Below are 27908 nucleotides of genomic sequence, written 5' to 3' on the forward strand. Positions count from 1 at the left end.
GCCTCCATGTCGCGGTCTTTTCCTTACGCATGCTTGTCTTTAGGCATCTCAAGGCCCCCTGCGGTGAAAATGAGGCCCAGAACTTTAACCTGCATAGATCTGGACTCTGTTTGCCCCATGTTGACCATGCTCTTTATATATTTACTCTTTAGCCAGGGAACAGGCGTCTTTTTTTATTACTATAATGTGTTTAATATGCCATTAAACCATGTGTGCACACTATGTAGGGAATGATTCAAAGGGTTCAGTAGCCAGTTTGGAGAGCTACAGGTGCAACCACAGTCAGTCAGTAGAGGCAGTTTGGAGTAATTTGTGATGCTCATAGTAAAGACGAGGGGATAGTTTGTGAGATTTTTAGATAAAAACAATAATAAAAGACACAAACTAAGAGGGGGAGTGTAATTCTGTCATCATAAGAAGAAGTAACAAAGAAGTAACACCATATTCAGCCAGCCTGACTCCCCTTTCTGCTCATACTGTGTCCACTCACAGACACATATGGACTCCACTACAGAGCACCTCTCTCTCCCCATTCTCCCTTTTGTCTTAGCTGAAGACTAGCCGATGGTCCCTGCTTGTGCATATCAATAGGGATAGAGTCCTATCTTCTTGTTTGTCTTTGCCAAAGGCTCTGGCTTTGCCTTGTGGCTCTCAGGGAACTGCCCTTGCCCCTCCCTTTCTATCCCTTCATTCTCCATCTCTCTCTCCCAGCGTCCCTTCTCCACCTTCTTTCTTCTCCATCTCTGGAGCGCAGGGCTGTGTAGACTCTGATTGGCATTACCAGACAAGAGTGTGGGGGTAAGTTGCTGGCTAGCTTCTGAGCTAAGCTGGAGAGCAAATGTTTGCCAGGGAAGTAGAGGGTAGAATAGGGATGGCTGCTGGTTTCGGGGTGTCCGTGACCAGACCAGTTGTCCTGGGGATTTCCCTCCTCTGCTGCCCCCCGGGGCTGGGCCTGGGCCCCATCTCTACTCCGCAGCTGGGAGACATATAGGAACCAAATGCAGACAGGGCTACAGAGCTGAGAAAAGGAAGGTTGGATCGAAAAAAAGGAATGAAAGGAAGGCATCTGGTGCCTAGGGGAGACGAAGAAAGAGAGCGAGAGAGAGAGAGAGCTTGTGACTGTTTAACGGAAACCTTTCCTTCTCTTTGATTTGCTTCCAGCCAGGGATTACAGGCAATTGGCATTTACAATGATTGGATCATTAATTTTGCCGTGAGGCGTATTGCCCAGCAGCTCAGCACCACAGCCAGTCTAGCTAATGTTGTGTGTATAACTGGCTCGTACACCCCTAGCCTCATCTCAACATGAACAGCAACACACAAATCAGCAGCGCTGTATTTGTTACTAAGACTTTGATTTAAATCCTGACGACATTTCATTTACATTTTATCTTCCGTATGTTCAAGTCAGGTTGACGGACACGTTTCATCATCTGTGCCATGTTCTGCTTATTAATTTATACAGCCCAGTGTCATATAACGACATTCCAACAATACTCCAAGTTTTAGCTGGTAATTGTAAGGAAAATTTGCGATGTAGAATTAGTTCCCCACAGATGAAATCTAATTGTTTTAATTTTTTGCAGTCAAACTTGTCAGTGAGAGTGCTGTTGTGGCAGACAGGGGGCAGCATTAGACAGTATTGCTCCTTGTATGCTGGCTGCTGGGGCCAACACATGCAATGCTTTGTAACCAAGGGCTGCAACAAAAACTTCAGCTACCTGGAGAAGCTAGGGCAAGGCATCGTGTCACCCTGTTGTTCTGTTGCTATATGCCCTAAATAACTTTGGTTGTTTATGGTCGCATCAGATTCTCATAATAGCACCATACTTTTCATATGGTCAGAGAAGACCTGAGTGAGTGTAGTTTCAGGTGGGCAGGCCTGGTGTGTGTAGCTGTGTTTTCTTTCTGTGTTGAGATCAGGTTGTCCTCTGCCAGGTGCGTTTCACTGTCTGTCTCCACTCTCGTCCTCCTCCACCACCTCTCACCTTCATTCTCTCTGTGGTGGGCGTTAGTTTGTTGTTTCTCTGATGCTGCTTTAACCTCTGACTGCAGCCTCTTCATTACTAGTGTTTATGCCTCTCCTTTCCTCCTTTTTCCCCTCTATTCATCGGCCGGCCAGCCGGTCAGTCAAATCCCTGTAGTCCGGCTGGTCAAACACAGATATTACACTCTGTAATAACACTGGCCACCCGCTCTGACCCCAGTCTGCTATCCGGGCCATAGCTTCTCTTCATAAGGAGCAGTGTGGTGTGGGATTTACGATAGAAAGACAAAGGATGGACTGTGCCACTCATTTATTATTGTTCTTTTATTTGTTTCTCAGCTTGTTTGTACTGCAAATTGCTTTGCTGTGCCAGGCCCAGCACAAATAAAATATCATTTCTTTGAGAGATTGATAACTTAGATAGAATATTTACTGTTGCCTACTAACGGGATGAATTCCAGTTTAAATATAATAATTTCTGCAAGCAGTCCATAGTGTGTTTGTGCTCTCGGACACACACACACGTACATATATAGATGCTAAGTTTAGTAATATTAGAGTGTTAAGGTGAAAGCAAAGTCTGCCCCTGCAGTCTTCTAAGCTCAGTGTTTTGCAGCTGCGTTGTCTGACATTGGCTTTGACTTTGTGTTTGTAGCGTATTTAAGTTTCCACCTCCGTGACCAGCAGCCCTGCATATGCCCAAGGATCCATCTCTCTGCAGTGCTTTTTACAAAGACAGGATTTGACCCGTGTGTAGAGGGATCTTTGCTCCACAATTGACAGTTTTCTCAGCATCAGTGTCCAGCCCCGCAGGCCCGTAGGGCAGAATTCTGCTGAACAAATGCACTAGAATCCACGGCCGCCAGCGCTCAGACGCCGACGGGGCTTTGATCACCTTCGGCTGGCGCACATCAGGCTGGCGTTAGGGCTTTAAACCAACAACCCACTGGACGGTGTAACGCGGCGCTCGGCGGGACAGGCGCTGCTGGCTGCTAACTGTTTAAAAGCACGCAATGTTATTAAATGATGCAGATACAGCGTCCGCGCATGAATGGGAAAAGAGAAATACTGTTCATTTCAGAGCGTGGGGCTGTTGTTGCTGGGCATTAGCTGTGGCATCTGAAGAATGCTGATAACACTGGCTGTCTTTTTTATTCTTTTTTTTCTCCTCCTCTCTCCTTTTGACTCATCTCCTCCTTCATTCTCTGCTTCCATCCGACTTTTTCCTCATGCGGCTGAATGGAGGATACTTTGATGTAGCCTTGGCTGTAATTTATAACATTGTATTTACTGTTAAATTAGTTGTGGAAATAGTTTCACTCCCAGTTTTAATATTACTTAATAATGACAGGATGGTAAAGAGTATACAGTATATATTTATATAAACATTATTAATGGAGATTTATAGTTGAGCTGTCTGTATTGTATTTGTATTTTATCTTTACATATCACTAGTGTTATGCAGGTCTGATTTTTGTTCTTTGAATATACACTAATATTTAGGGGTGGGGGGGAAAAACCTGATACAGCATAGTATCGCAATCTTTTGTGAAGCAATATTGTATCGATAGATGGACGTCAAGTATCAACCTTTTATTATATAAACTAACAATCCGACAGCCGACTGGCGGACCCGGTCGCCATTCTGTCTTTCAGAGGATACTAAAGATACTGGTATCATCTAAGGAACCAATTGGTACTAACCATGTCATGTTAGCTTTTCGAAAAGAACGCTAAATAACTCTCCAAAGTTACGCTAAATTTTGGTGAGAAAAAACTGGCGTGGACATTTTCAAAGAGGTCCCTTGACCTCTGACCTCAAGATATGTGAATGAAAACTCTGAGAGGAACAGAGTGAAAACTGTATCTTATTAAATAAAACAGATGTTGACAAGCTGCATAATTTGCAGTTGAAAAAAAGGTAATAAATACATATATATGTTATCGCAATCCTCAGCATATCGCAAAATGTTTTAAATATGAAGATAAAACACAATAAGATCATATCGTAGCATAATTATCGTGATAATATCGTAATGTGGGGCCTCTGGTTACGACCTCTACTAATAATTGTATCTTTTCTTTATGTTTGCAGGTGAAAAGGAACATTTCAGACTTGACCAACATCCCAGTCCGGCATCAACAGTGGGAGGGATGGCCCGCGTCAGCGACTGATGACTCTGTAAGAAGCACAGGCACACAGAAACACAATCCAAAATGTATCACTTGTTATCCAGACGTACTATAACAGTTCTATAGGAAAAACATGTCGACATCTATCTTCACTTCTCTGTGTACTGTAAATGCTGCCTATACATTCCCCTCACTGATTCTTGGATCCAAGACAACCCTCTCAAAGAGAATTAAAAAACGATTTACATGATTTTAATACTAATAGTGGAAACTGTTCCACATGCTGTAAGCGATCCCAAAACCATCTGTCAGAAGCATGAGAGTAAGATGTTGAAGCTAATTAAGATGTCAAAGACGGTTCCCATCCTGTGTCCTCTATCTGTGGACATTAAAGCTCATCATCATTGAGTCCCGCTGACCTCTCCCGTCCCGGGGTCGCTCTTCCCAGCCATTCACCCCGCACACAGTCAAGCTGATCAGAAGCAGCCCTCATATAGAACCTTGAGGAACCTCTGACCCCTTTTGTCTCACCCCTTCTTTGACGGCCTATGTGTTCCCATGCTAATTGTATGGGATGGTTTATCATGCTACATTGAGGAGCTGTTGTGCACACATTCTTGTGTTAACCCCTAGCTAACGTTTTCCTTTTAGATCTATGTGTTTATTGGAGTATTGGTATTGACTTTGTCTGTTTTCATATTATGTGTCCTATGCCAGAACTAGCTCTACTGTAGCGACTAGACTACAGATGTTTTATTCAGTTGTGGTAGTGTACATTTGTGATTAATAACCTGTTTTCTATATAGAGTTCTTTGTTGGATACAGTCTGTTCTATATGTCACCCATTATTCATGTTTCAATAACTCAAAGTGGATGAACAATAACTGCACCTGTTTTTAACAACTCAAAGTAAAGGTTAACAGTGAAAGCAAATACATTACACCATTAATGTGCCTAAAAGGGGCAAAGGACAAAAGGTTATGCCTCCTTTCACTACAGGAGACTGTTTGCTTTATTTTGTTCCATTACAGCTCGGCGCAGACAATTGTAAAGCCGGTAACCACCAAACAAACCATACCGCTATGATGCAGATTTATCATTGTTAGCACTATCTTTGTAGACATCCAGTTATGTGATCAGTAAACAACAGAAATACAAATCTTAGTTCAAATCCGAAAGCACGTTGTGGGAATGCGGTGCAATGACTGACCTCAGTGTTGTGCTCTTGTATTATGCCACCAAATGACTTGCCTTTTCCACTCTGCAACCACAACCACAACATGCAGCTTGTGATTTATGACTTTCCTGCTCACACTGAGGAAAGAGAGCTAAGCACAGACATTTTTCTAAAAACTGTGTTGAGGATGTTGGTGTGTCCAGCTGCAGTACATTTAACTAGGAATTTGTGATGTGAAAACAGAAAGGAATGGGAACAATTCTTCAACATGTTTTCAGTGGTTAATTACTTTTGGGGGAATTTTGGAGCACACAGAATGTGTTTTCCTTACAAAATACCTTTGGACTTAATTTTATCATATTTTTTCGGACAGTGAACAACGAAAACATTATTACATCACGAAGCCTTAAACTATTCATTCAGGTTAATTTTATAAAACTTTGTAATCTTAAATAATTTACAACTGTGAGGAATTCATATTTCAAAAACCTATTATAGATAAATTAATTGCATAATCTAAAATAATTCCAATAACTGAAAAAAAGACAATTTTTTAAGTCATATTAAAGCATTTTGAATTTTGATGTATTTCATCTGTATAACTCCTTTCCTACTGGACAAAAAAAAAAACACTAACATCTGGCTTTTGTCTTCAGTGGGAAAGGTTACAATCGGCATTAATTCCCGGGACAAATAACTCTTCAGTAGTCACAGGTATTATCGGATCAATCTGCGATCGGCAGTGATGGAAAGATGACACTCCGGTGGACACGTTCATTTTTCGGCCCTTTTCCAGCGCGATGCTATGTTACGCACGTTGAAGTGAATATATAATATATTATAATTTATTAACGTACAAAACATAGTTAATATGTTCTCCTCAAAGCCACCAGACTCCAGTCACAAAACAGTAGTTTTACCTCACTGATCGCCATAAAACACACTTCATTCAAACTCGAAAGAAACAAATTAAAACTCATCAAAACTGTCTTTATTAGTCTTTCCACTGTTCCAACAATCACCAACTCTGGTTTGAGAGTTTGAAAGAGAGACTGAATAAGTAACAGATACAAAAAAATAAGTAGCCACCATAACATTTAGTGGGTTTTCCCGTGTTTAAAGAACCCGTATGTACACGCTATTTTTGGTGGGAAAAGGGTATATTTGACCTAACCACTAAAAAACAGCAATGCACTCTAGTTCTTACTTGGTGAGTTTCATCACCAAGTAAGCCCTCCAAATCTCAATATAATGTTAAGACAAGTAAGGATAAAGTGAAATAATTCCCTTTTATTACCTTTGTATTTTTGTGGTCTGCGTTCTGGTTATCAGTGAACCTCAGCTCTGCCCCCTAGGTAGCTGTGGATATGATTTCCGGGGATCATGAATAGATTGCAGCTCATTGTGGCATCATAGGCCCGGTTGGCACCTGGCTAACACACATCTGCAGCGTCTGTGTTTCCTGGATGAGGAGATATTAAAAAGCACAGAGACAGAAGTGTAATAATGGCCTCTGCTCTAGCCGCAGCCCTCTTATTGAAACGTCTGAAGGTATTAACAGAGAAAGCCCAGGGCTTGGCTTGGCCTAGCAGGCGGGTAGGGAGCCAGTGTTAGTGTCTAGCTCATTAGCCCAGTCTCATCTCCCGGGGTTTGGGCCAATAAACATGGCAGCCAGAGGCCCCAGATTACGTTTAGCACCGCACACTAGCCCGAGTTCAGGAATCGATTACTACTTAATTCTGCTTTGCCTTTAAGTGTGTGATATGACTGTGTTTGCCTGCTTGCATTTGTGTGTTTGCAAATGTGCCTGTCTTATTGTACACACTGTGTCTATGCCTGGGTATGAAACCTCATTTGAGCGGTTGCGTTGGTAGTTCCTTGTTGACTTCCTGCATTATACAGTCATAAGTGAAGATGTAAAAATATGTTTTTGCAGGCACAAGAAGCACAAATATATTGTTTTTATAGCTCATCTGATTAATCAACTTGTTCAGAGTATTTATTTCAACTGTAGGTTGTTCTTGTGTTCCGAGAATGATATTTGAGTGGTGGCATTGTTTGATAATGTATTGTTGAAGCGTAGGAAATTATTTTGTTGGAAAGAAATTCTCCCCTTTCAGGGAAACTAGTAGTTAGGCATTACATCACCCTCCCTGCTGATACTGTCCACTCGATGTGTTTCATTGTTTATTGTGCTCTGAATTATTATGGAGAGTTGAAATTGGATCAGGATGGATAATGCTCAAGTAGCACTGGACAACAGATCGGTTCATTCAGTGCATTGTTATTGTATGTCATGTTAGACCAAGGAAGTTGAACGTAAAAGGAAGTGGCACAAAGTGTAGTTGAAGCAGTAGCAACGTGAGGCGATGCTCATTTCTAGCAGGCAGATTGGGTTGACCTGGGTCACGTACGTGTGAAATATTGGTCAGTGTTTATATAAATCACAACAGAAAACATTAACTGCAGCAACAATCTCAGTAAGTCAGCAATTTGGATTTTTCTTGAATACATTTTTTAGGGGCCATAATTCCAATGGTCCTCATAGATTCATTAGAAGATAGATTGTAGTATTTGCCAGAGTAGCCAAGTAGAAGATCACACTGTCCATCTTTTTAGTGTGTTTGTTTTAGCATTTATTTTTATTGTCATCAGGTTTACTGCATCACAACAATGTAGGGCTGTCGCAGTGAAGGAATTTCCCCCCCGGTGATAATGATTGGCTCAACAGTGCGATATGCATTTTGTTTTTTAAATGACAAGTTCTTTTCAGCTGAGACGCTTTGGTGGCGCTTGGTTGCTTTAATACGGAATATCTGGGGAAGTAAAGATGTTGTACTTGCTCTGGATGAAGGGAAGGCTAAAGCATGTAGGGAGAGAGGATGGACCTGCCGGTCTATGTGTATTCATTTCTCCTCTGTTGTTGTTGTTCAGCACTTGTAGCCTACAGGAATATGATATGACGTTTGGTCTTTGTGGTATTTGTCCCGCCCCTCCTCCTCTCTTGTGAAAAGTGTCAGTGACGAGCGCAGTGTTTTACCCAAAGTTGAACATTTTTCAACTCTCAGCGACCACAAAAAAACACCAAATGTGCAACAGTCAGCGCAGAATATCCGTGCCTCGTCACGCTGCTGGCGTTTGTAGCATAGTGTAAATACGTGGCGCTCCCATTGCAAAGAATTAAAAAAAAAAGAAAAAACGGGAACATAGCAGTTGTGGCGGCTCCTCCTGATTCTTGTGGCTTTGGCAAAGCAGTGAACAGTGCTGAAGATGATGACAGAGGTTTTGGCAACAGTTGATAAATATGAGAGGCCAACGGGACATTAACTTCCTGTGCTGTTTGAAATACGCTGATTGAGCGCCTTCCCCTGCGTCCTGCGTCCCCTTCTCTTCTTCTATTCCTTCGCCTAAACAACACAGCATGGAGAGTTTCCAGACAGGCCTCGTCTCATTGGAGCTGTTTTGATTGGCAGTCTTTCCTCCACACCTGTTGGAGTGATTGACAGCCGGTGGGACATCCTTATTACATCCCCTCATCTCTTCCACCCCCACCGCCACCCACCCTTCCTTCTAGCCAGTAATTGCTGACATTTATGCAGTGTTTCATGGTGTTTGCTAATGTATTAATGCTGCGGAGCCTCGGAGGTGCCTGGCCTTGTAGGCCAGCGCCTCCCTCCAGTTCCCAGCTGGCATTAATGGAATCCTCCTCTACCTGATAGGGGCCTATTAAACCCGGGATTTATTGAGGGGGGCCTGGTGGTTTCCGTAGCAACAGGGCTCAGCAGTAAGCTCAGGCAGAACCCCCCTCCCTCGTGTGATTGGCTGCCTTCAGGTGACATTCAGCACCAAGTTAGTCTGTCAGTCTCGTTTTCTATCTCTTCTAACTGTTTGTATGCGTTCTGTGAAGCTCGTATTTCACGCAAATGGTTGTGTCTGTTAAGCATCCCACTGATCCAACAGTCATTTATTTATGCCTACCTTGGCCTCCAGCTCTGAATTTGCATTTGTTTGCGTGTGTACACACACTGTGCAGGACCCCAGATACTAATCAGGAGAGGCATATCTTCAGCATGGCTCAAAGGAGCCTGGAACAAGGAAACCAACAGGTGTTAAGGGTGGGGCGCACCTGGCATCTCTTTCTTGGCTCCCTTCTCTCTGTCAGGTATTAAACCTGCAGGAGGCAGAATGTTTTTGGCATCATTGGGCAAAAATTCCATAATAACTTTTCAGCATATTGTAATTCAAGTAGACTTCTGCACCTCCTCATGGCTCTGTTTTCAGGCTTTAATAAATCTCAGCCAGTGACGGAAGACTTTGGCCAATCACAGGTCATTTCAGAGAGAGGGCGTTCCTATTGGCTGTTCATTCGACGGAGGCAGCTGTCAATCACTCGCGAACTTTGATCAAACGGTCAAACTAGGCAGTAACAGAATATGAATTAATATTCTGTTACTGTAATGCCTATTTCTTGCCTCAAATGTTTTCAGAAATATCTTGTAGTGTACTGTTTAGCTGTAAAATGAGAAAAAATTTGCTCCGGCTGGTGGGCGGTGCTTGGTATTTCCTCAACTTAATCTCAACATGGTTTGCCGGGTTACAAACTTTCTAATTTTACAGCTAAACAGTACACTACAAGATGTTTCTGAAAACATTTGAGGCGAGAAATAAGCATTACAGTAACAGAATATTGATTCATATTTGATCAGCGCTGCCTAGTTTGACCATTTGATCGGAGTTTGCGAGTGATTGACAGCCGGCTCAGAGACGGCAGGCCCCTAGCTCGGCTCTGATTGGTTGTTTTCCTCCGGTCTGTGAAATCTTGCAGATGCCATTAGGAGCACCGGAGGACACCTGAAGACACAGAGGATTATTAATTATTTCAGATTACTTGTCTCATGCACTACTGTCAGGATATAGTGACCGTTTTATAAAAATAACTTTTTTAATCATATTTGCTCCATTTCTACCTACTGCTGCTTTCATTTATCTCGTTCTCAGTATTTCCTCATCTGTCCATCTCCTTTCCCCTTTACTATCTACTTTCTCCCACTTTTGTCGCTGTTCTTCCCTTGCTCCATCAAAGAGAAAGTGGAGTAAGGTGGTACTGTGGTTGTGGTGCAGCTGTCAGTAGTAATTATCTCACACTCACAGCCAGACACCTAATCCAAACACTGCCTACACTAGAAAAGAAAAAATGAAACACAGAGAGAATGAAGGGAGAGAAAGAAGGGAAGAAAGGGTTGAAGGGAAGAGGGAAAGGAGGGAGGAGGGGGGGGTAAGGGAGAGAAAATTCTTTCCCTGTATCGGCCCCTGAATGCTTAGAGCCTCAATGCAAGTGTTAATTAAAAGAATCCAAAAAAGAGGAGCCAGTTCCTTTGTGTGGAGATGTGGGAGAGGGTCATTTGGGGGGGTTAACCTCATCCCCTCAACCCCCGTGCCCTGCGGCGCTTCAGCCTTGTTTCCACGTTTTACCACTGAGCCGCCAAGCTGCACTTGTGTACCTCAACATCAGGAGAAGCCATCGGGTCAAAGCGAGGAAGAGGATTGAGAGGCACTCATCTGATTTTTTTTTAACCTCCCCTCCTTGCATCCATGTCAGCCCAAACCCTCCAGGCTGTCTTTGACGGGGGAAGTGATCAACTTTATTTATACACTTATTAGGCCCTCAGACGAAAGCCTCTCATTGTGAAGAGTGAGGGGTAAAGGGTTTATGGGGATCCTCTCGGCGGCCGCTGTTAAGATTCTCACGTTTGATTGCCACTCGATTGGGGAATGGGCAGAATAGATTTGGGGCCATGCCTTCACATCCTTAAGGCTCAGACCCTGTATGTCTTTGTCCGGCTCAATACGTACAACTCTCTCTCAGTGCTAATTCAACCCTCAGGCCTGAGACCCGTCACGTCTCAAATAGCTTCTCTTTAAGTCACTGTTTTTTCCTTTCGTTCAACAAGTAGTATTGCTAACTTACTTTACTTTTACTGTTGGGGGGGATGATGTTTTTGTTTCATTACTCTGGAAAAATATGAATAACACAGTGATCTAATAAACAGGACCAGACTACTAAATTAGTTAGAGTTAAGTTACATGAGCAAAGACGAGGCAATTCGGTTAAGTGTTCTTCGTAGGTGTTCCGGGGATACTCAGCTGTCCTTGCTGTGACATTCACACTCTTCTAATTTTCAAGAGTACACTCGCTACTAATTGGTAATACACAAGAAATACTATCTGTTTCTTCTATTCTCTTATGTTTACACCTTTGTTACTGTTTCTGGGATGACTGACTGTTTGAGGTCTCATAGGGAAGGTTTTAATTCACTAAGAAACATCCTGATTTTCACATTTGTTATGTGTAAGGCTGCAACGAATAATCGATTAGTTGTCAACTATTAAATTAATTGGCAACTATTTTGATAATCGATTAATCTGTTTGTGTAATTTAAGAAAAAAAAAAGCTAAAAATTCTCTGATTCCAGCTTCTTAAATGTGAATATTTTCTGGTTTCTTTACTCCTCTAAATAAAATAATAGTTAGTTGCAGCCCTAGTTATGTGTTTCACTGTTGGCTTGTCCCTTTTAGCTGTGATGTCATTCTTTGTTTGTGTAGTTTCAACATTGCATGGCGGTTCAGCCACTGCTTTTTTTGAGCAGTTTTTCTTTTCTTAAGACAACATGGAGGAGGAACACTCATCAGGATATTATTCATTCTCCAACTGTCTGGGGAGATTCTGCCTTTCTCATATCTTCTCCTTGGTTACTGAGCTGGTGGGAATTTAAGACACAGTGGTTAATCAGTATATCCCTAAATTGTAAAATGGTTGTTCCTCTCCTGGGGATCAGTGAGATAGAGTTCATTATCTTAGATCAGGAAAAAAATCTTTATGTAAACAATTGATAGAATTTCAAATCTGAATTTATGTACGAAAAATCACATCTAAGGGACAAAGAACACGGTCGCACCCTCGGGATGAGCATTATGAATATACAGTAACCCTCCATCACGGTATATGTAATTTTATGTCACAATAACAATCTACATCTTGATTTTAGTTTATTTGAGAAGGGACATTGCAAATTAAAAGAATACACTTCCCAGTCCAAGATGTTACAAAAGGCTTCCTAAAATACATCAAAATAAAACATTAAAGGGCATGCAGTTTAAATGTTGGAAAAGGACACACAGTTGTTAAAAGCAGTCGAAGCAGTAGTGCCATTTCTACATGTTTAACAACATTGCAGACAAGCAGGACATATAGATAGAAGAAGCAAAAAGAGAGCTTAGTGCTGACATGTGTATGTATTAATCATCCATTGTTTTAATTGGTTACTGAAATATATAAAAGTGTTTAGTTGTCTGATGTGAATTGGAATTATATTATTTTCCACTCTCTTGAACCTCTGACAGACCAGGCTGACTGGATAAAAGCACTTTTCCGCAACGGTGATACAGTATATTTTCTGAAAAATCTATTAAGAAACTGTTTATGGATACAAAAACCAGTCCGGTATGTCTGTTTTTAGTTTAAAAACAAAACAACCCCCTTAACAAATCAAGGTGCTTCATCACATTGATACAAAAATCACAAAAAATGTAAATCTTACCGTAAAGCAGTCCTCATCCTCATTGTTTATTAACCCACTATGGTCTTATACACCCATAGTTCTGAGCAGTGTTTGAAGAAGTACTCAGATGTTTTACTGCAGTAAAAGTACTAATACCACAGTGAAGAAATACTGTTCCAAGTAAAAGTCCTGCATTAAAACTATTACTTAAGTAAAAATACAAAAGTATCAGCATCAAAATATACTTAGAGTACCAAAAGTACTCATTATGCAGAATAATATACTGTATATCAAATTATTGTGTTATAGTTATTGATGCATTAATGTGTTCATCACTTTAATGTTGCAGCTGGTAAAGGTGGAGCTCATTTTAACTACTTTATATACAGCTGGGTAGTTGTTTAATCTATAACAATACACCATCATTTATTAGTTGATTATATTTGATATTAGTAATATGAATCTGCAAAGCAACTATAGTTGTGTATAAATGTAGTGGAGTAAAAAGTACAATATTTACCTCCGAGATGTATTGGAGTAGAAATAAAGTAGCCTGAATTGGAAATACTCAAGTAAAGTACAGATACCTCACAATAGTACTTAAGTACAGCACTTGAGTAAATTAGTTACTTTCCACAGCTGGTTCTGAATGGGATAGATACTGTGACATATACATAAACGATCAAAATCTATAACAGTAGACACATTTATATTTATTTATGTTGGCATGTTGCCCAACACTAGTTTCACTTAGTCACGCGTGTAGCTCAGCCACAACTGTCCAGATGTTTTTTGTGCAAATATTTGGTCTTCTAGCTGCACGTACTTTCTAACATAGAAAAGATTAGGTTGTGTGAAAAGATAGAAAATAATAGACCGTGTTGCACTTTGTCAGATATGTTGGTTCTTATCAGTGGTACTCACTGGTAAGTCCATGTTGCTGACAAGCTCCAGTGGTTACACTGTTCTCTGCTACTATAGAAGCTGAGGCCAGCATGAGGAACCACTCTATTTTAATAGAGACAGAGAGAGAGAGAAACTCCCTGCGGTCTGTGTAGCCCTTTTCAGACTCAATTGGCGTTGCATGTAATCGTCTCCTGATTCAACCATGTCCAGCTGCTCTTTGTGTGTCTTAGCACCCGACAATGGAGCAGATCACAGGATCCCTGCAGGGGACGAGCAGCGTCGCTGCCTCTTATCACACCCAGCCTGCCTCGGCCCTGTTGTTTAGAAGTTCACTCTCCCAGAAAAGTATTTGCATCTGGGCTTTCTGCTCTACTCCCAACAATTAGTACGCCAGTGAATATATTGTTGCATTATTGTGACAAGTTTCACTACATTCAGGCTATAAGTCACGGTTTGATTGTTACCAGTCGTGCTCTCAGTGGTCACTGATGACAGGAATGAACACGTGTCTTCATGTTTTTCATTGTTTGAAGTTGTATTTTGTTTCCACATTGTTCCACAATGGGAATCAATCTTAAATCTGGCCTACCACTTTTTAAATAGCGAGTATCTTTAGTTTCGCAATACATCCTGCAACTGCCTTGCGTGTATTGTTGACGTCCCTCGGGGTCTTAGCTAGGAGACACCAGCTGTAATGAGTCCCTGTTGAATGCTGACATTTACAGTCCTGGCTTTGGATTTGGGAGCTCATTAGTCAGGTGTTCGCTTACTACAAACCTCCATCACACTAACGGCTTACTGCAGGTGTACAGAAACCTCATCAAGCTTCTCACCTGATTAGAAAGATGAGCAAGCCGGGGTGTGAAAGTCATAAAGTATCTCATGATATTTGAGAAGGGAGGTACTATGATGTACAGCTTGAGAGTCAGTTGTGAGGTTTGTTTTGTTTTGTCTTGTCTTTGGCATCACACCCCTGATGAACAGATAGGACTCAATTTAACTTGATGGTCACTTTGAGCGGACTAAGAATGGGGCAGTAATCACATTAGGGTTGGGGGGGAAATTGATACTTCACAGTATCGTGATATTTTGGTGGCAATATTGAATCGATACACGGACATCAAGTATCGATCTTTTATCATAACAATCTGACGGCCCGCCGGCGGGCCCGGCCGCCATTCTGTATTTCAAAGGTCGTAGTGGGCTCAGTATTAAAGCTAGAGTGAAGATACTGGTATCATATAAAACCTAAAGGAACCTAAGGAATCAATTGGTTGGGAAGAGCGCTAAATATCGCTCCAAAGTCAAGCTAAATTTTGGTGAGGAAAAACTGCCATGGTCATTTTCAAAGGATTCCATTGACCTCTGACCTCAAGATATGTGAATGAAAGCTCTGAGATGAACAGAGAGAAAACTGTATCGTATTAGATAAAACAGATGTTGACAAACTGCATAGTTTGCAGTTGAAAACAGGTAATAAATCGCAATATATCTTATCGCAATACTGAGCATATAGCGAAATGTTTAAAATCGCAATAACATCGTGACTTAAGTATTGTGATAATATCGATTGTGGGGCCTCTGGTGATTCCAACCCCCATTACATATTGTCTTAAGTTCTCACACAACTGGTTGACTTTGCTTGTTAGACTAGACTTAATCACTCTCTCATTATGTTTTCTGTTTTTAGATGACGCTAGCTGTCTCTGGGATCAGCTATCCTTGCCATCACCTCAGTGTTTGTCGAAGGTCCTCACCAGCCAATTCCCAGGAACCCACAGAAGAGGTATACACACACACACACACACACACACACACACACACACACACACACACACACACACACACACACACACACACACACACACACACACACACACACACACACACACACACGTTTCTGTGGATTGCTTTCTCCTAGGACACTGTATTAGGGGTGGTGGAAAAATCGATGTGGCATAGTATAGCAATGTTTTGTGTTGCAATATTGTATTGATACACAAAAGTTAAGTATTAATCTTCTATTATATAAACTATTAACCTCTAACCTATTAACAATCTGACTGTCTTTCAGAGGTTGTAGCAGGCTCAGTCTTGGTACCAACAATGTCATGTTAGCTTGTCCTAAAGAAGGCTAAATTACGCTCCAAGTTTTGGCATGGCCATTTTCAAAGGGGTCCCTTGACCTCTGACCTCAAGATATGTGAATGAAAACTCTGAATGAACAGAGTGAAAACTGTATCTTATTAGATACAACAGATGTTGACAAACTGCATAATTTGCAGTTGAAAAAAAAGGTAATATATCGTAATATATCGCAATATATCTTATCGCAATATGTTTAAAATCTTGTGTTTTAAGAATCGTAATAATATCGTATCCCACCCCTACTGTTTATCAATGCTAACTCTACAAACATGGTAACAAAATGCTTCTGTCAATTACTTCTGTTGAAATATGTCTGGAAATGAATGTTTACAGTGTGCAGATGTCCATATGGTCAGCGACAGCGAGGGGGATGATTTTGAGGATGCGTCAGAGTTTGGTGTGGACGATTCAGAGATGTTTGGAATGGGCGCCTCTACCTGTCGGAAAGCACCTATGAGTGAGTACAGTTGAGCAGCTTAATAACGTTAGATTTGAGCTCTTAATTTTAGCTCCAGTACGTACTGTATTAAATGCTTGACCATAAAATATTTGTTCTCCCCTTACAGTGCCAGAGAATAGTGAGAACGAAGCTGATGCCTTACTGCACTTTACTGCCGAATTTTCTTCAAGGTGAGTTAAGCGTCAGGTGCTTCTTGTTTTCATTTAAGGGACGTCAAAAGCAGTAACAGTGTGATAATGAACTGTTTGTTTTATGTGTCCTTTAGGTATGGAGAGACCCACCCAATGTTCTTCATTGGGACTTTGGAGGCAGCGTCTCAAGAGGCCTTCTATGGCAAAGCCAGAGATGTAAGTACACTGATTGGCTCTTTGGTGCCTCATAGGACGGTTTTTTAATTTATTAAGATACTATATTGGGTAACAAAATCCTGTTTTTCTTTGTCCCTTTTATATTTTTAAACACTTTTAATTTTGGCTGTGTGAGATACGAGACACTGGTGTTACCAGTGTTGGCTTGTCCTTTTAGCACTGATGTCATCCCTGCTTGGTGTCGACCAGCCGCTGCTTTTTTTTTTAGCAGTTTTCTTTGCTTAAGACAACATAGAGGAAAACAGACTGAGCGAGATATTATTCATTCTCTATCTGTCAAGGGAGATGCTGCGTTTCTAATATCTTCTCCTTCATTACTGAGCTGGTGGGAATGCAAGTATTATAACCAGTTTCAGTAAATGCCTAGTCTGCAGTCCAGGCTGCAGTAAACTGTAGAATGGATCATGAGGACCAGTGAGTAGAGATATTATATTATATTATATTAGTTCAGCAAAAGCTCTCTAAACACACACAATGCAGATGGAATATAATAGTGAGTGGGGTACCTTGTCAGGGATTTTGGAACATACGTGTTAACAGTGGGATTTTAAAACCATTTAATAAACATCTCGCTATTTGTACTCAGATGTCTAATATGGTCTGAAAAATCTACTGCAAAATCTGGCAATTTGAGTCTTGAAAATTATGGAATTTTTAAATGGATTGTGTAGGAGCCCTGAATGCCAATCACAAACTGAACTGACAAAGAGGAACAAAATAAATCTAACCAACATGCATATGATTGACATTAACAGTAAAAACTGCTCCTTCTCATGCAACCTTACATGACGTTCATTTGCAGTGTGTTGGCATTAATTAAACTTACTTTAATTCAAAGTTGAAGTCCTTTCTCATACAGTGTTTACTGTTATTTATCTACCCCCTGTGTCATGCTGTGTGGGGAAGGCTTTATAGCCACATTGATATCATTTCGTCAAAACCCCACGTCAAATTTTCACCCTGACAGCTGAGGCTTATTTTTAGCTGTCCACTTTCCCCGCTTGTTTTTTGGCTTTTGTCCTTTTAAGGATGCTTGTATCAACTGACAGCTTGTGTGGATTAGAGCCTTATTAGACTGTGAGGACACAGCAAGATGTTAGGGGGGTTCAGATCACCAGGCACACAGAGAGGGAGGGAGGGATGGAATAGATGATAGTAGGGGCGCAAAACAGAGAAGGTGGAGGGTGCAAAAAGTGAAAAGTCAGAGGAACAAACCTAGTGAGAAGAAAGAGCGTAATAAAGGCATGAAAGGTTGCAGGATAAGGGTACGAGATGGAGAGAGTGTGAAATAAACAGAGAAATAAAAAACCTAAAGAGAAGCTTGGCGTCTCGCCTGCTTCCCAGCTGATCTCCTCTCCTAAGCCAGCACAATATGGCCGACGTCTCCCTGGTGTTCACACACTCTGTACTGTACCGCTGTGCTCTACACAGCGCAGTGGCGAAATAGTATTCATTTTCACTGTATTTTGTTTTATTCTGGGTGAGCTCGACTTAGTCTGCCAACTGTGCCGTGGTTAGAGTGGCTTTAGGGAAGCTGGATACGTGCAAAGATTTTTGCATGAAAACAGAAGCTATTTGATCTGCTCTGTGTTTGTCCTGTTTTGTCACAAGCGTCCTAGACGACAGGCCAAAACATGCTGCTTTTGACGGTTTCATTACACAGTAGCATATGTGCGCGACTACGCCGTCCCTTCTTCCATCCAACCAGCCATCCCATCCTTTGCTCTTTGCTTCCATTTGAAAAGGGAATCGAGTTTTTGTGTTTTGCGTCGTAGAAAAAGCCCACTTCATTAAGGGGATATTGGAACAGGGCAGATTTGACTGAAGGGGGCTACTCGGCGGGTTTATAAACAGAGGAATCAGTCTCACTCTCTCAAAGCCTGGGAGAGGCTAATCACTAAGCAAAACACTACATTTGATGAAGTGTTTCTGAAGGTGTGTGTTGGGGGACTGTTGAGATAGACTCAATCCATCCTTAATGAAAATGCTTTGGGCTGCAGAGCTGAGCTGGGCTGAGCTGAACCCTCTTGGGGATCAGTGGTTAGTCAGAGCGTACAGAGAGATAGGCCACCCATCACTAACCACGATCCTCGCTAAATCCCCATCAACGCAGTGGTTAATCACTCTAACCCCACTCTACCTCCGCTCTCCACTCCTCTCTCCTGTCTGCCACACACAAAGACACATCAAAATTCATAGCCTCGCCGGAGAGGGGAGTTCATGGATTTATCACTGCCAAGTATCCGCTTTAAAACCCGGCAATAGCCTCGCAGAGTCGAGAGGAAAGAGCAGCGCTGAATCAGAACGGCATATAGATGTACGTTTATCTATCAGATCTCGGGATGTAAATCACAAGCAGCACTCAGTCATGGTTTATTGACTGCACCTGAAATGATTACTCTCATGCATAAATAGATGGATTAAGGGTTATATCAATGTGGAGTGTTAGTAAAAAAAAAAGCAGGAAACGAAGGTATGAATATGTGGTTAGTTTAATCACACTTCAGTTCAGAATGTGGTGCAGTTTCTGTTATAAAGACGTAATGTGTTTTCAGCAGGCTGTGGAGAGCTTCCTGTGTGGCTGGTCATCGATCTGAATGTGTTTTCCCACTGTGTGTTCAAGGTCATTAGATCAGTCATTTGAGCTCTTCATTTTGAAGTGTTTGCTTTTCCAGACTGAGCCTGCCATCTGTAGAACAATCACTATCTGGACTTCTCTATCCTTCCTTCCCTCTTTACCTTTCTGTCTATGTCTGTATCTCACTTACTGGTCTCCTCTGTTAAACATACCTGTCTTTGCTTAAAAAAGCCTCTTCTTGATGTGATACAAATATCATCCGCAGAAGACAGGCCTTTGATTAAACCATTAGCTGTCTGTCAGGAAAAAGATACCACTTGAGCCCTAGAGTTCCCCTTCAAGTTCCCACAAAGAGGCTTCCGATATGTATACTGTGTATTGTGTTTCTGTATTAGTGCGATATGAGACAATATGGTCATATTAATACTAGCTTTCCCTTAAATGCAGAGTACCCCCCCAGAGCTGTGAATGTGGCTTCAGGTAGAGTGACACTTTGTGGTTAGTGGGGAGGGGGATTAGTTTGGTTGCATTGTGTTTTTTTATTTTTTTAGCAATAAGTAGTGTCATGCTATAGGCGCTGTATTTCTGCTAGACGCTCAAATAAAATGCTAAAAGTAAATATAGTGGAGTGATTTCAGATGCAGCCTATGTGTTTAGGTTGCATCATGTGATCAGTACTTTATTGGGAAACATTTTTAGAAAGATAAATATATTTTTCCTCCATGACCGTGGAGTTTAGATAAATAATCATCAGTAATGTGGGTATAATGACTAAGTGTGTAAAGGCAAATAATAGAACAACTAAGATAGTCTGATAAGTTAATAAGTTAATCACTTTACTGTAACACAGCCTTTAAAACCAGGAAAAGACAGCACTTAAGCTATATTACGATATTACGAAAATCCAAAATCTAAGACGATATCTAGTCTCATATCACGATATTGATATAATATTGATAATTACCAAGCCCTATTTCCAATTATAATGAACTATATGACAACTACATTAACTATTTAACTGTAATAAACTCTATCGTAATGTTGAAGAATATAGTACAGGGACAAAGCTTCCATTTAAAGAATGCATTTTCCCAAAATATCACTACTACTCATATTGTACATTGATGTCTGGTAAGTGACAATAGTATGTGGGATAATTGACTGACCAGTAAAGTTAAAAGTGTAGGAGGTTAATAACCTCTGTGTCCTGCTGTTTTTTTAGTAATTGTATGAATCATCTTGGATTATCCCTTATAACATATCTGATAATGCCGTAACATTGTGCATGCTTTATCTGTGAATGTTGCTGTTTTCATTCACACTTAAAATATAGTGATATCTATGCTGTTTCAGATAGAAATTTTACTTTACTTTTTAAATAATTTGCGAAAATGTAACCTCCAGATGTTATTAATGATATTAACTTTTTTATTCCAGTATTGCATTTCACACTGTTGCTATCAGTATTTTTTGTAAGCTGCACCCAGACCTTGAAGGTTTTATTAATTATTCATTTTAATTTTAACGTATCAATCAATCAATCAAATTATATTTGTAAAGCACCTTTCATACATGTTAGTGCAGTTCAAAGTGTGGGCTGTGAAAACAACAGAAAAGACCAAACAATTTAGCAATTTAACAATTTGATAATTAGAGATGAATGCATGAGACAGTAAAATTATACAAATATAAGAAAATAGAAATAAAAGCTATAATAACAGTAATAGTAGTAAAACAGTGTGAAGGAAAAACTAGATTAGTAAAATAACAGTAAAATAGAATCAAATTTTACAACTTAAATACAATAAAATAAATGATTAAAATAATAAACATTCTTAATCACAGGCCTGGCTGAATAGGAAGGTTTTTTTCAGGTCAATACTGGGAGCAGACCAAGAGCTGAAAGCGTTTTGATACGTGAACCAGAAGTCACTTAAATCAAAGAGCAGGAATGATCTGAAGCAAAAGGGTATTAATCAATTTAAGCATCAATGTTTAGGACTAAATTGAATTAAGCAGACTAGAAGGCAACTATTAGAGCTATGACAGAGGCAAACACCACATATTTCATGGTTGACTTTGTCCAGTTCAGCTTGGCTGTACTTTACTTTAATTCATGGGGATACAAACAAAATCCAGGATGGCAGCTAGCTACAGTACACTGCAGTAAATAGTGAATCTGTTTTATCGATCACAGTTACTAATTTTTCCAGAGGCCTCATTTAGGTGAACAACACACCACAATACAAAATACTCAGCTCAAGCAAATGAGGTTTTGTTTCACTAGAAAAATATTGGCATTGAAAATCTGGATGAAAAATTCTATATTTTGTATTGAATGTGGCGATGACTCAAACTCTCTATTGATCTACCTTCAGAGTAAGAGGAACATTGATTATACAGTCAGAGGCTCAAGCTGACTCAATGGGAACACTGTTTATTGCTTGAAATCTCTAGTCTCTCACACTCTCACAAAGCGAGCTCAGATTTAGGTGAACAGGTGTGAGGAAGGGCTATGGGGTCACTATCTAGCTCAGGTTGGACCTAGTAATTTAGCTGAACTGAGGGATTTGCTCCTCCCCGCTCAGACAGGCAATACAAAGGATCTGACTTGAAAGCGGAGAGGGAACAGAGGGGTACGGACAGTTTAACTAAGATGAAGGAGTTCAGTTGGCGAAAAAATGCCCACTTTGATTAGTCTTTACACTTGCTCTAATTGAGCATGCATGTGTGTGAGTGCGAGTCCCTTCACTTTACCGCGCGGTAAAGTTTGTGCATCTGCGCATGTGTGTTTGAGCGTGTATCAGGTTTTTTTTTCTCATGTTGTAAATCTCTCCCTCCCCTCACACTCATTCCTCTCTCAAGACTGAATTTGCTTGTCTTCTCAGCATGAGTGTTTAATCTTTTCAGACCGTTGAATCGGCCCAATGAATGAGTCCCCAGCTCCTTCTCTCTAGGAGCCCTGGAGATTATTCTAAAGCACTAATCGTTGAGCAAACACAGCAGTGCTCTCCCATTCCCATTCTACACAGGCCACAGTATAGCACAACTTCTCCTTTCACTTCCCTTCACGTTTTTACGCCCTGTGTAGATTTTTTGCTTTTTGGCGTACGTAGCCTAGATTACCGCTCCTGAGAAACAGACCTTTTGACTCCCCCTCCACAGCCGCGGTTGAAAATGAACTAAGCGGCGACTGAGAGTTTTTCTTATTTGTTCTTATATAGCAAGAGAAGTGACATGTAATTTAGAGAGCATTATTTCCAACATTGTCCCCTGGAACCTTTAATGTTTGTGGGTGTGTTTGTTTTTTAATTAGATTGTCAGTAGGGAGAATCTGCCAGGCTTATATGATGGTGTCAATATCCTTGGATTTGGAGCTTCGTCAATATTGTCTGGCCCTGACGCCACTAACCTGAACAGGCTGCTGGCATTTGGTGTAAAATAAATAGAGTGATTTGTCTGTTTTGTTTTCTCCATATCTTTCGTCGCCTCCAAGAGAAGTTTTATTTACACCGCTCTCCATTTGATTTCGTGTGGTATTTGCTTTTTTTTGCCAGTTGTGGCCTTGCTGTGGTCTGCAGAAGTCATGCTGGCTCTGCACCCAGTGGTCCCTCATGTCACTTTATGGTCATGTAATGTGGAAATGTCTCTGCAGTGATGAGACACACCAAACATGTCTGACAGATCAGCACAGATCTGAGAGCAATGGATTTCATTTCAATTTTATCATTTCAGAGGCAGATTAAAGATTTTTGGCGGTGTGAGGTGTTTGTGTTATAGTTGGTCATCCAACTTGTAATCTGTAAAGTCTCTTTTCTTAAAACGTAACAAAAACTGTGTACCCATCTACTAAAAGCCAACTAATACTATTTATTGTTTTGTTTCCCCCAACACTGAAAAAACTTCCAATGAAAATAAAAATGTGTGTTCACTTCAGCAAGACAAAAGTCTAAAGGGAATCAGTTGAATATTTTGCTCATATTTTTCCTTTCATTAGCTCAAACCCTATATTCCTCTGTTCTTTCCTGCTCCTCTCCACAGAGAAAGCTGCTGGCCATCTACCTCCACAATGACGACAGTGTCCTCGGCAACGTCTTCTGCTCCCAAATGATGTGCGCTGACTCCATTGTCTCCTACCTGAGCCAGAACTTCATCACATGGGCCTGGGATGTCACTAAAGAAGCTAACAAAGCCAGGTACCACAGTTTGATTATTTTCAAGTGACTTGCTGGTCATAGAGCTGCAGGATTGATCAGTTATGTCATGTTGTGTTGTGTACCCTTATCTCTGTGCATCTTGCTGGCTTTACTCAATTTTGCAGTTGTGGTATGAATGAAGACACAACTTTAGTTCAATGCATTCTTTTTTTTTTTGATTTTGAATCATGCTTTTTATTGTTTCCTTAAGAAACAACCTAAAAAAACAACTAAGTATTCAAAAACAAGGTAGGCGAAAAAATAGTATTTAATAAAATAAAATGGAAAAACAAAAATGAATAAATAAATAGAAATTACAAAAATAAAATACAAATTGTAATACATTTTTATTTAAAAATGTAAAAACTAAATATTGATAATAATAACAATCATAATAATAAAGAAATATAAATAAATGAAATAATTAAATTAACAAAATAAATTCACACACCAGATTCCCAACACATACTTATATCCCTTTGGTATTTCAATACATTCTTTTGTTTACTAATTGTACGATATGACTTAAGTAATGTATCAATAAATGAATAATGTCACACCCTAACCATGTTGTATACAGTAAAACCATAATGCTTAGAATTTATTATATTTGACTGAAATAAAAATAAACTTCTGTGTCCATTTTATTTGTTACACTTACATGGGGCAGACACAAAAGTATTTACACCTGTAAACATTTACTGTGAGTAACAACAATAGTACTACTTTTGTGTGACACTTGTGAGCTTTAACTTTTGTTGCCAGACAAGTATGGATTCAACTTGAGTAATATTTTACAGCTGTAATTTGTGGTGCTCTAGTGTTGGATTGCATTGTAGTATCAAGTTTTCCTGTCGTTGTGTCAGCTCCTGCTGCTACAACAACTGTAGTACCAGGTCATTTTCAGTTTTAACAGTTTTAAGCTCCATGAAACATTGCTACATGAGTGCTCAAGAAGGTTTAAACAAGTCTAGTTTATATTTAGTAATAGATTTTGTATTTATATTTAGCTATATAAACCCCATATCTCAAAATGCAATAACACGTGGATTCTGTAATAAAGCTGAATCCAGCGGTATTCCCTGGTCTGAGTCTCATCATGAATCTAGTGAGAAAACTGTTTTGACGATCGTAATGATGACAAAAACAATAAATTTAAAGAAATGAATTGCCCTTTAACTATTTAATTCTCTGGAGCTCTCAGAGATCCTGGCAGCCATCATAACCATACCGTGTTTAGTATTGCATTTCGCCAACTGTAAAGTTAAAGTAGAGCAATAACTGAACCTCTAAGCCCTGACTGCATGCTTAATCCTTATGTTTTATTTATGTGTGACTTACTGTCTGGAGGAGTGGACTGTTTGCATACTGAGTTGTATCTAATAAAGAGGATATTCAATGCATTTCAGAAGGAGAGCAACTTGATTGTGTGCTCTGCAAACTGTCAGAATACCCTGTTAAAGAAGCTGTTACTAACATGTTCTAGTATCATTGTTTTTCTATCAGAGGAGGTTAACGTAGTTTTAATTAGTGCTCTGCCCCACCCCGTCACTTATAGTTATTAAAATTTAAAGCCAGCAAAGACTGCAGATAAGATCTGTGTTTTGTCATCCCAGTGTGAACACAGTGAGCTTTTAGAAAATGATCTAAAACGTTAGTGTGGATGGAACCTCATTTGACACATAAACAGCGTTTTCAAATCTATTCGTATTAGTGTGGGCATCTCCTTAATTGCTGGCATTCAACTCTCACTCCATTGCTCACACCCTGCATCTCTGTCTTCTCATTCTCTCCCCTACTTCATTCTCTTTTTGAAGCTCGGAGGTTGCATGCTAACAAAAGGCGTTGTGTTTGCATGGTGAGGCCCCTGATTGGGCAATCTTGACTAAGCTGTCTGAATAGAGGGTCAGTGGGAGACGAAGGACTCCCTCGGAGTCCAAACATCTCTATCTCTCCATTTACGCTCGATGTTTTGGTGCAGCTCCAGCAGTCTGTGTTGGCAACTGGCAGGTCTGTGCGACACCTGTTTATCCTGCTACTAGGATGGATATTTTTATCTGGATAGTAAACAATGGAAAATAAATTTAGTCTGCAATGTTTGATAGACGATCAGATCCTCTGTTGGTTTAAGTTTTGAGCTGTGGAGAGGTGGAGGTAAAGGTGGACCTGCTGAGGGTATGAATGGGTTTGCTCATTAACATTGTGCCCAGTAGGGATGTCACAAGAACCAATACTTCAGTGCCAAGTTGATGCCAAATTCTGAAAATGTGACGTTAACGTTAACAGAGGTTGATTTGAGTTACATTATGATGCGTTCAAGCTCTATTCTGTAAAAATGAGTATTGGGCGAAGGTAAATTATAATGTTGTCGTGATGTGTTCATATGTAATCTTGTAAACATTTTTTACTTTGGCAAGAAACTTGAGGCAAATCATCAGAGATTAGTAATAAATTCACAAAAAGCAGTGTGCAAACGGCAATAAAAGAGTTACACGGGATTTAATTTTTTGTTTTTTATCGTGGTATCGAATTGGGTATTGAGGATGGTGGAATTTCACTGGTATTGGTATCGACTACTAAATTTCTGGTTTCGTGACATTTTTAGTGCCCAGGGTTCTCTCCTACTTCCCCTCATCTTTCTGCTACATCTTTTCCTTCCTGATCCTTCCATCTCTCTTTATTTCCTTTCTCTTTATCCCGCCACCTCAACCCTCTCCCTCTCCCCAGAGCCTCCAGTGTTAAGCCTGCCCTCTGGTAGCGGCCATTTAAGAAAGACTCGCCCTGACCTCACCCCGCCATTATTTCTTTTAAGGAAATTCCCTCCTTCCCTCATTCCGCTCTCCTTTCTCTCCCATTGGCCTCCTTTTGCTTTTTGCCCCAGCTGAGCCTTTTTATTGCACATTAAAAGGTAGGCAACATCTGGAGCTTTTCATCACACACAGCCAGTCACAGCTTTGCTGCTAACGCATGCATGCACATGTGCACACTCGCTCACACACAAACACACTTCTGCTCTGCATTCTCACGCTCTCTGGTTGATCCAAAGTGACTGGTGATTGGCATCAATCACACAGGCTGTTAGAAAGGTATCCTGAGTGAGATTGTGCGTGTGTTGAACCTGCTGATATTGGAATGTGCCTGTTGCTTCGCTCTGTATTCTCACAGGCCTCTCAGTTAAATGATTAATTATGCATAAATGCAGTTCTGCTGATTGGATGCCAGTGTAATTGTCACCCATGGGGAATGAATCTGATATATCGTACAGGCGCTGTATAATCATTGCACATGGCAAATATTGAAACTATAAGTAGATAAACACACTGAAAGTAGATCATTTTATCAGTGTGCTTCCTCAAATCTATTACACATTTTACTCCATGCTAACATATCTGTACAAGGCATCTCTAAAAAGTAAACTAAAGTGACGATCATCTTGCTAATTCTTTTGTAGAGATCATACAAGGGCCTGACACAATACTATGACAACGACTCAGAACCACAGGTGTTCTTGTTATTGTTAATGACCTTCGAGTGTAAGTAACTGCTAAGAGCACAAACCAACACGCAAGCTTGTTCTTTACACTTGACTTCTCCTTTTGACATCCTCCTACCTGAAAACATAACTGGTTGAGAGGGAGAACAAAATGTCATTTTCAAATCAAAACATGTCCATGTTTGCTCTGAAACAAAGTGTGTATGACACAGTGAGCAATGAGAGCATCCGGTTCCCAGACATAACTCCCGTACAGGTGGCTGGCAAAAACGTTCCCTGCAGTGCTACTGTACTGGCCCTGACTCATCAGCTGCTCAGCGGAGCAAATGTCAGGTCTTACCAGTCTACTCGCATCCTCACGCACCGCGTTGATGTGAAGAAATGTGACTTGACAGTCCAGGGAAACATTAACTATTTTAGCTGTCTGGATGTGCAGTGAGAGATGCAGATGGTGATTGGTGACAAATTAGAAGCTGTCAGTCAAATTAACCATCGGAGCAGTTAGCTGCTAGTTCCACGCAGGTGTTTCCTCTACATTTAGTTACCCCTAAAGGACTTTAAAGGTCTGGTACAGAGTAGGCTACATTCTTCACCATGTTATGTTATGACTCATAAGACTGTGCTGAACTATTCACCTCAGTTCTGCAGTAGCTTGACTTCCACCTGCCCCTCAGTGTTGTGTCTAGGGCTGTCCCCTCTTAGTCAATTAGTCGACTAATCGGTCATTTCGGTCTTACAGCCGAGACACACTGGGAACGTGAGCAGCGCGTTTGCGTCGCAGAACCTCTTGCTTTCAATGTCGGTGCCCATGTTAACAGGTTAGAGCAGCCACACTGCCCTTGTGAGCAGCGCGGCTCGGCTGCGTGTCAGCTCTTCTAGAGACTTTTTCCACGCGAGATACAC

At 40.6% G+C, this 27908-nt stretch overlaps 1 protein-coding gene across 2 annotated transcripts in view; it reads left to right on the forward strand.

Annotated features, from left to right (window-relative positions):
- faf1 (Fas (TNFRSF6) associated factor 1) overlaps positions 1–27908 on the forward strand; it is an 84003-nt gene that overhangs the window by 32323 nt on the left and 23772 nt on the right. For both annotated transcript variants that reach the window (XM_037769111.1, XM_037769112.1), the window contains 6 exons: positions 4083–4169; positions 15453–15548; positions 16244–16367; positions 16477–16540; positions 16636–16717; positions 23358–23512. In XM_037769111.1, coding sequence (XP_037625039.1) covers positions 4083–4169; positions 15453–15548; positions 16244–16367; positions 16477–16540; positions 16636–16717; positions 23358–23512 — 608 coding nt within the window. The remainder of the gene's footprint in view (positions 1–4082; positions 4170–15452; positions 15549–16243; positions 16368–16476; positions 16541–16635; positions 16718–23357; positions 23513–27908) is intronic.

This window comes from Sebastes umbrosus, chromosome 5, assembly GCF_015220745.1.
Source record: "Sebastes umbrosus isolate fSebUmb1 chromosome 5, fSebUmb1.pri, whole genome shotgun sequence".
Lineage (NCBI taxonomy): Eukaryota > Metazoa > Chordata > Actinopteri > Perciformes > Sebastidae > Sebastes > Sebastes umbrosus.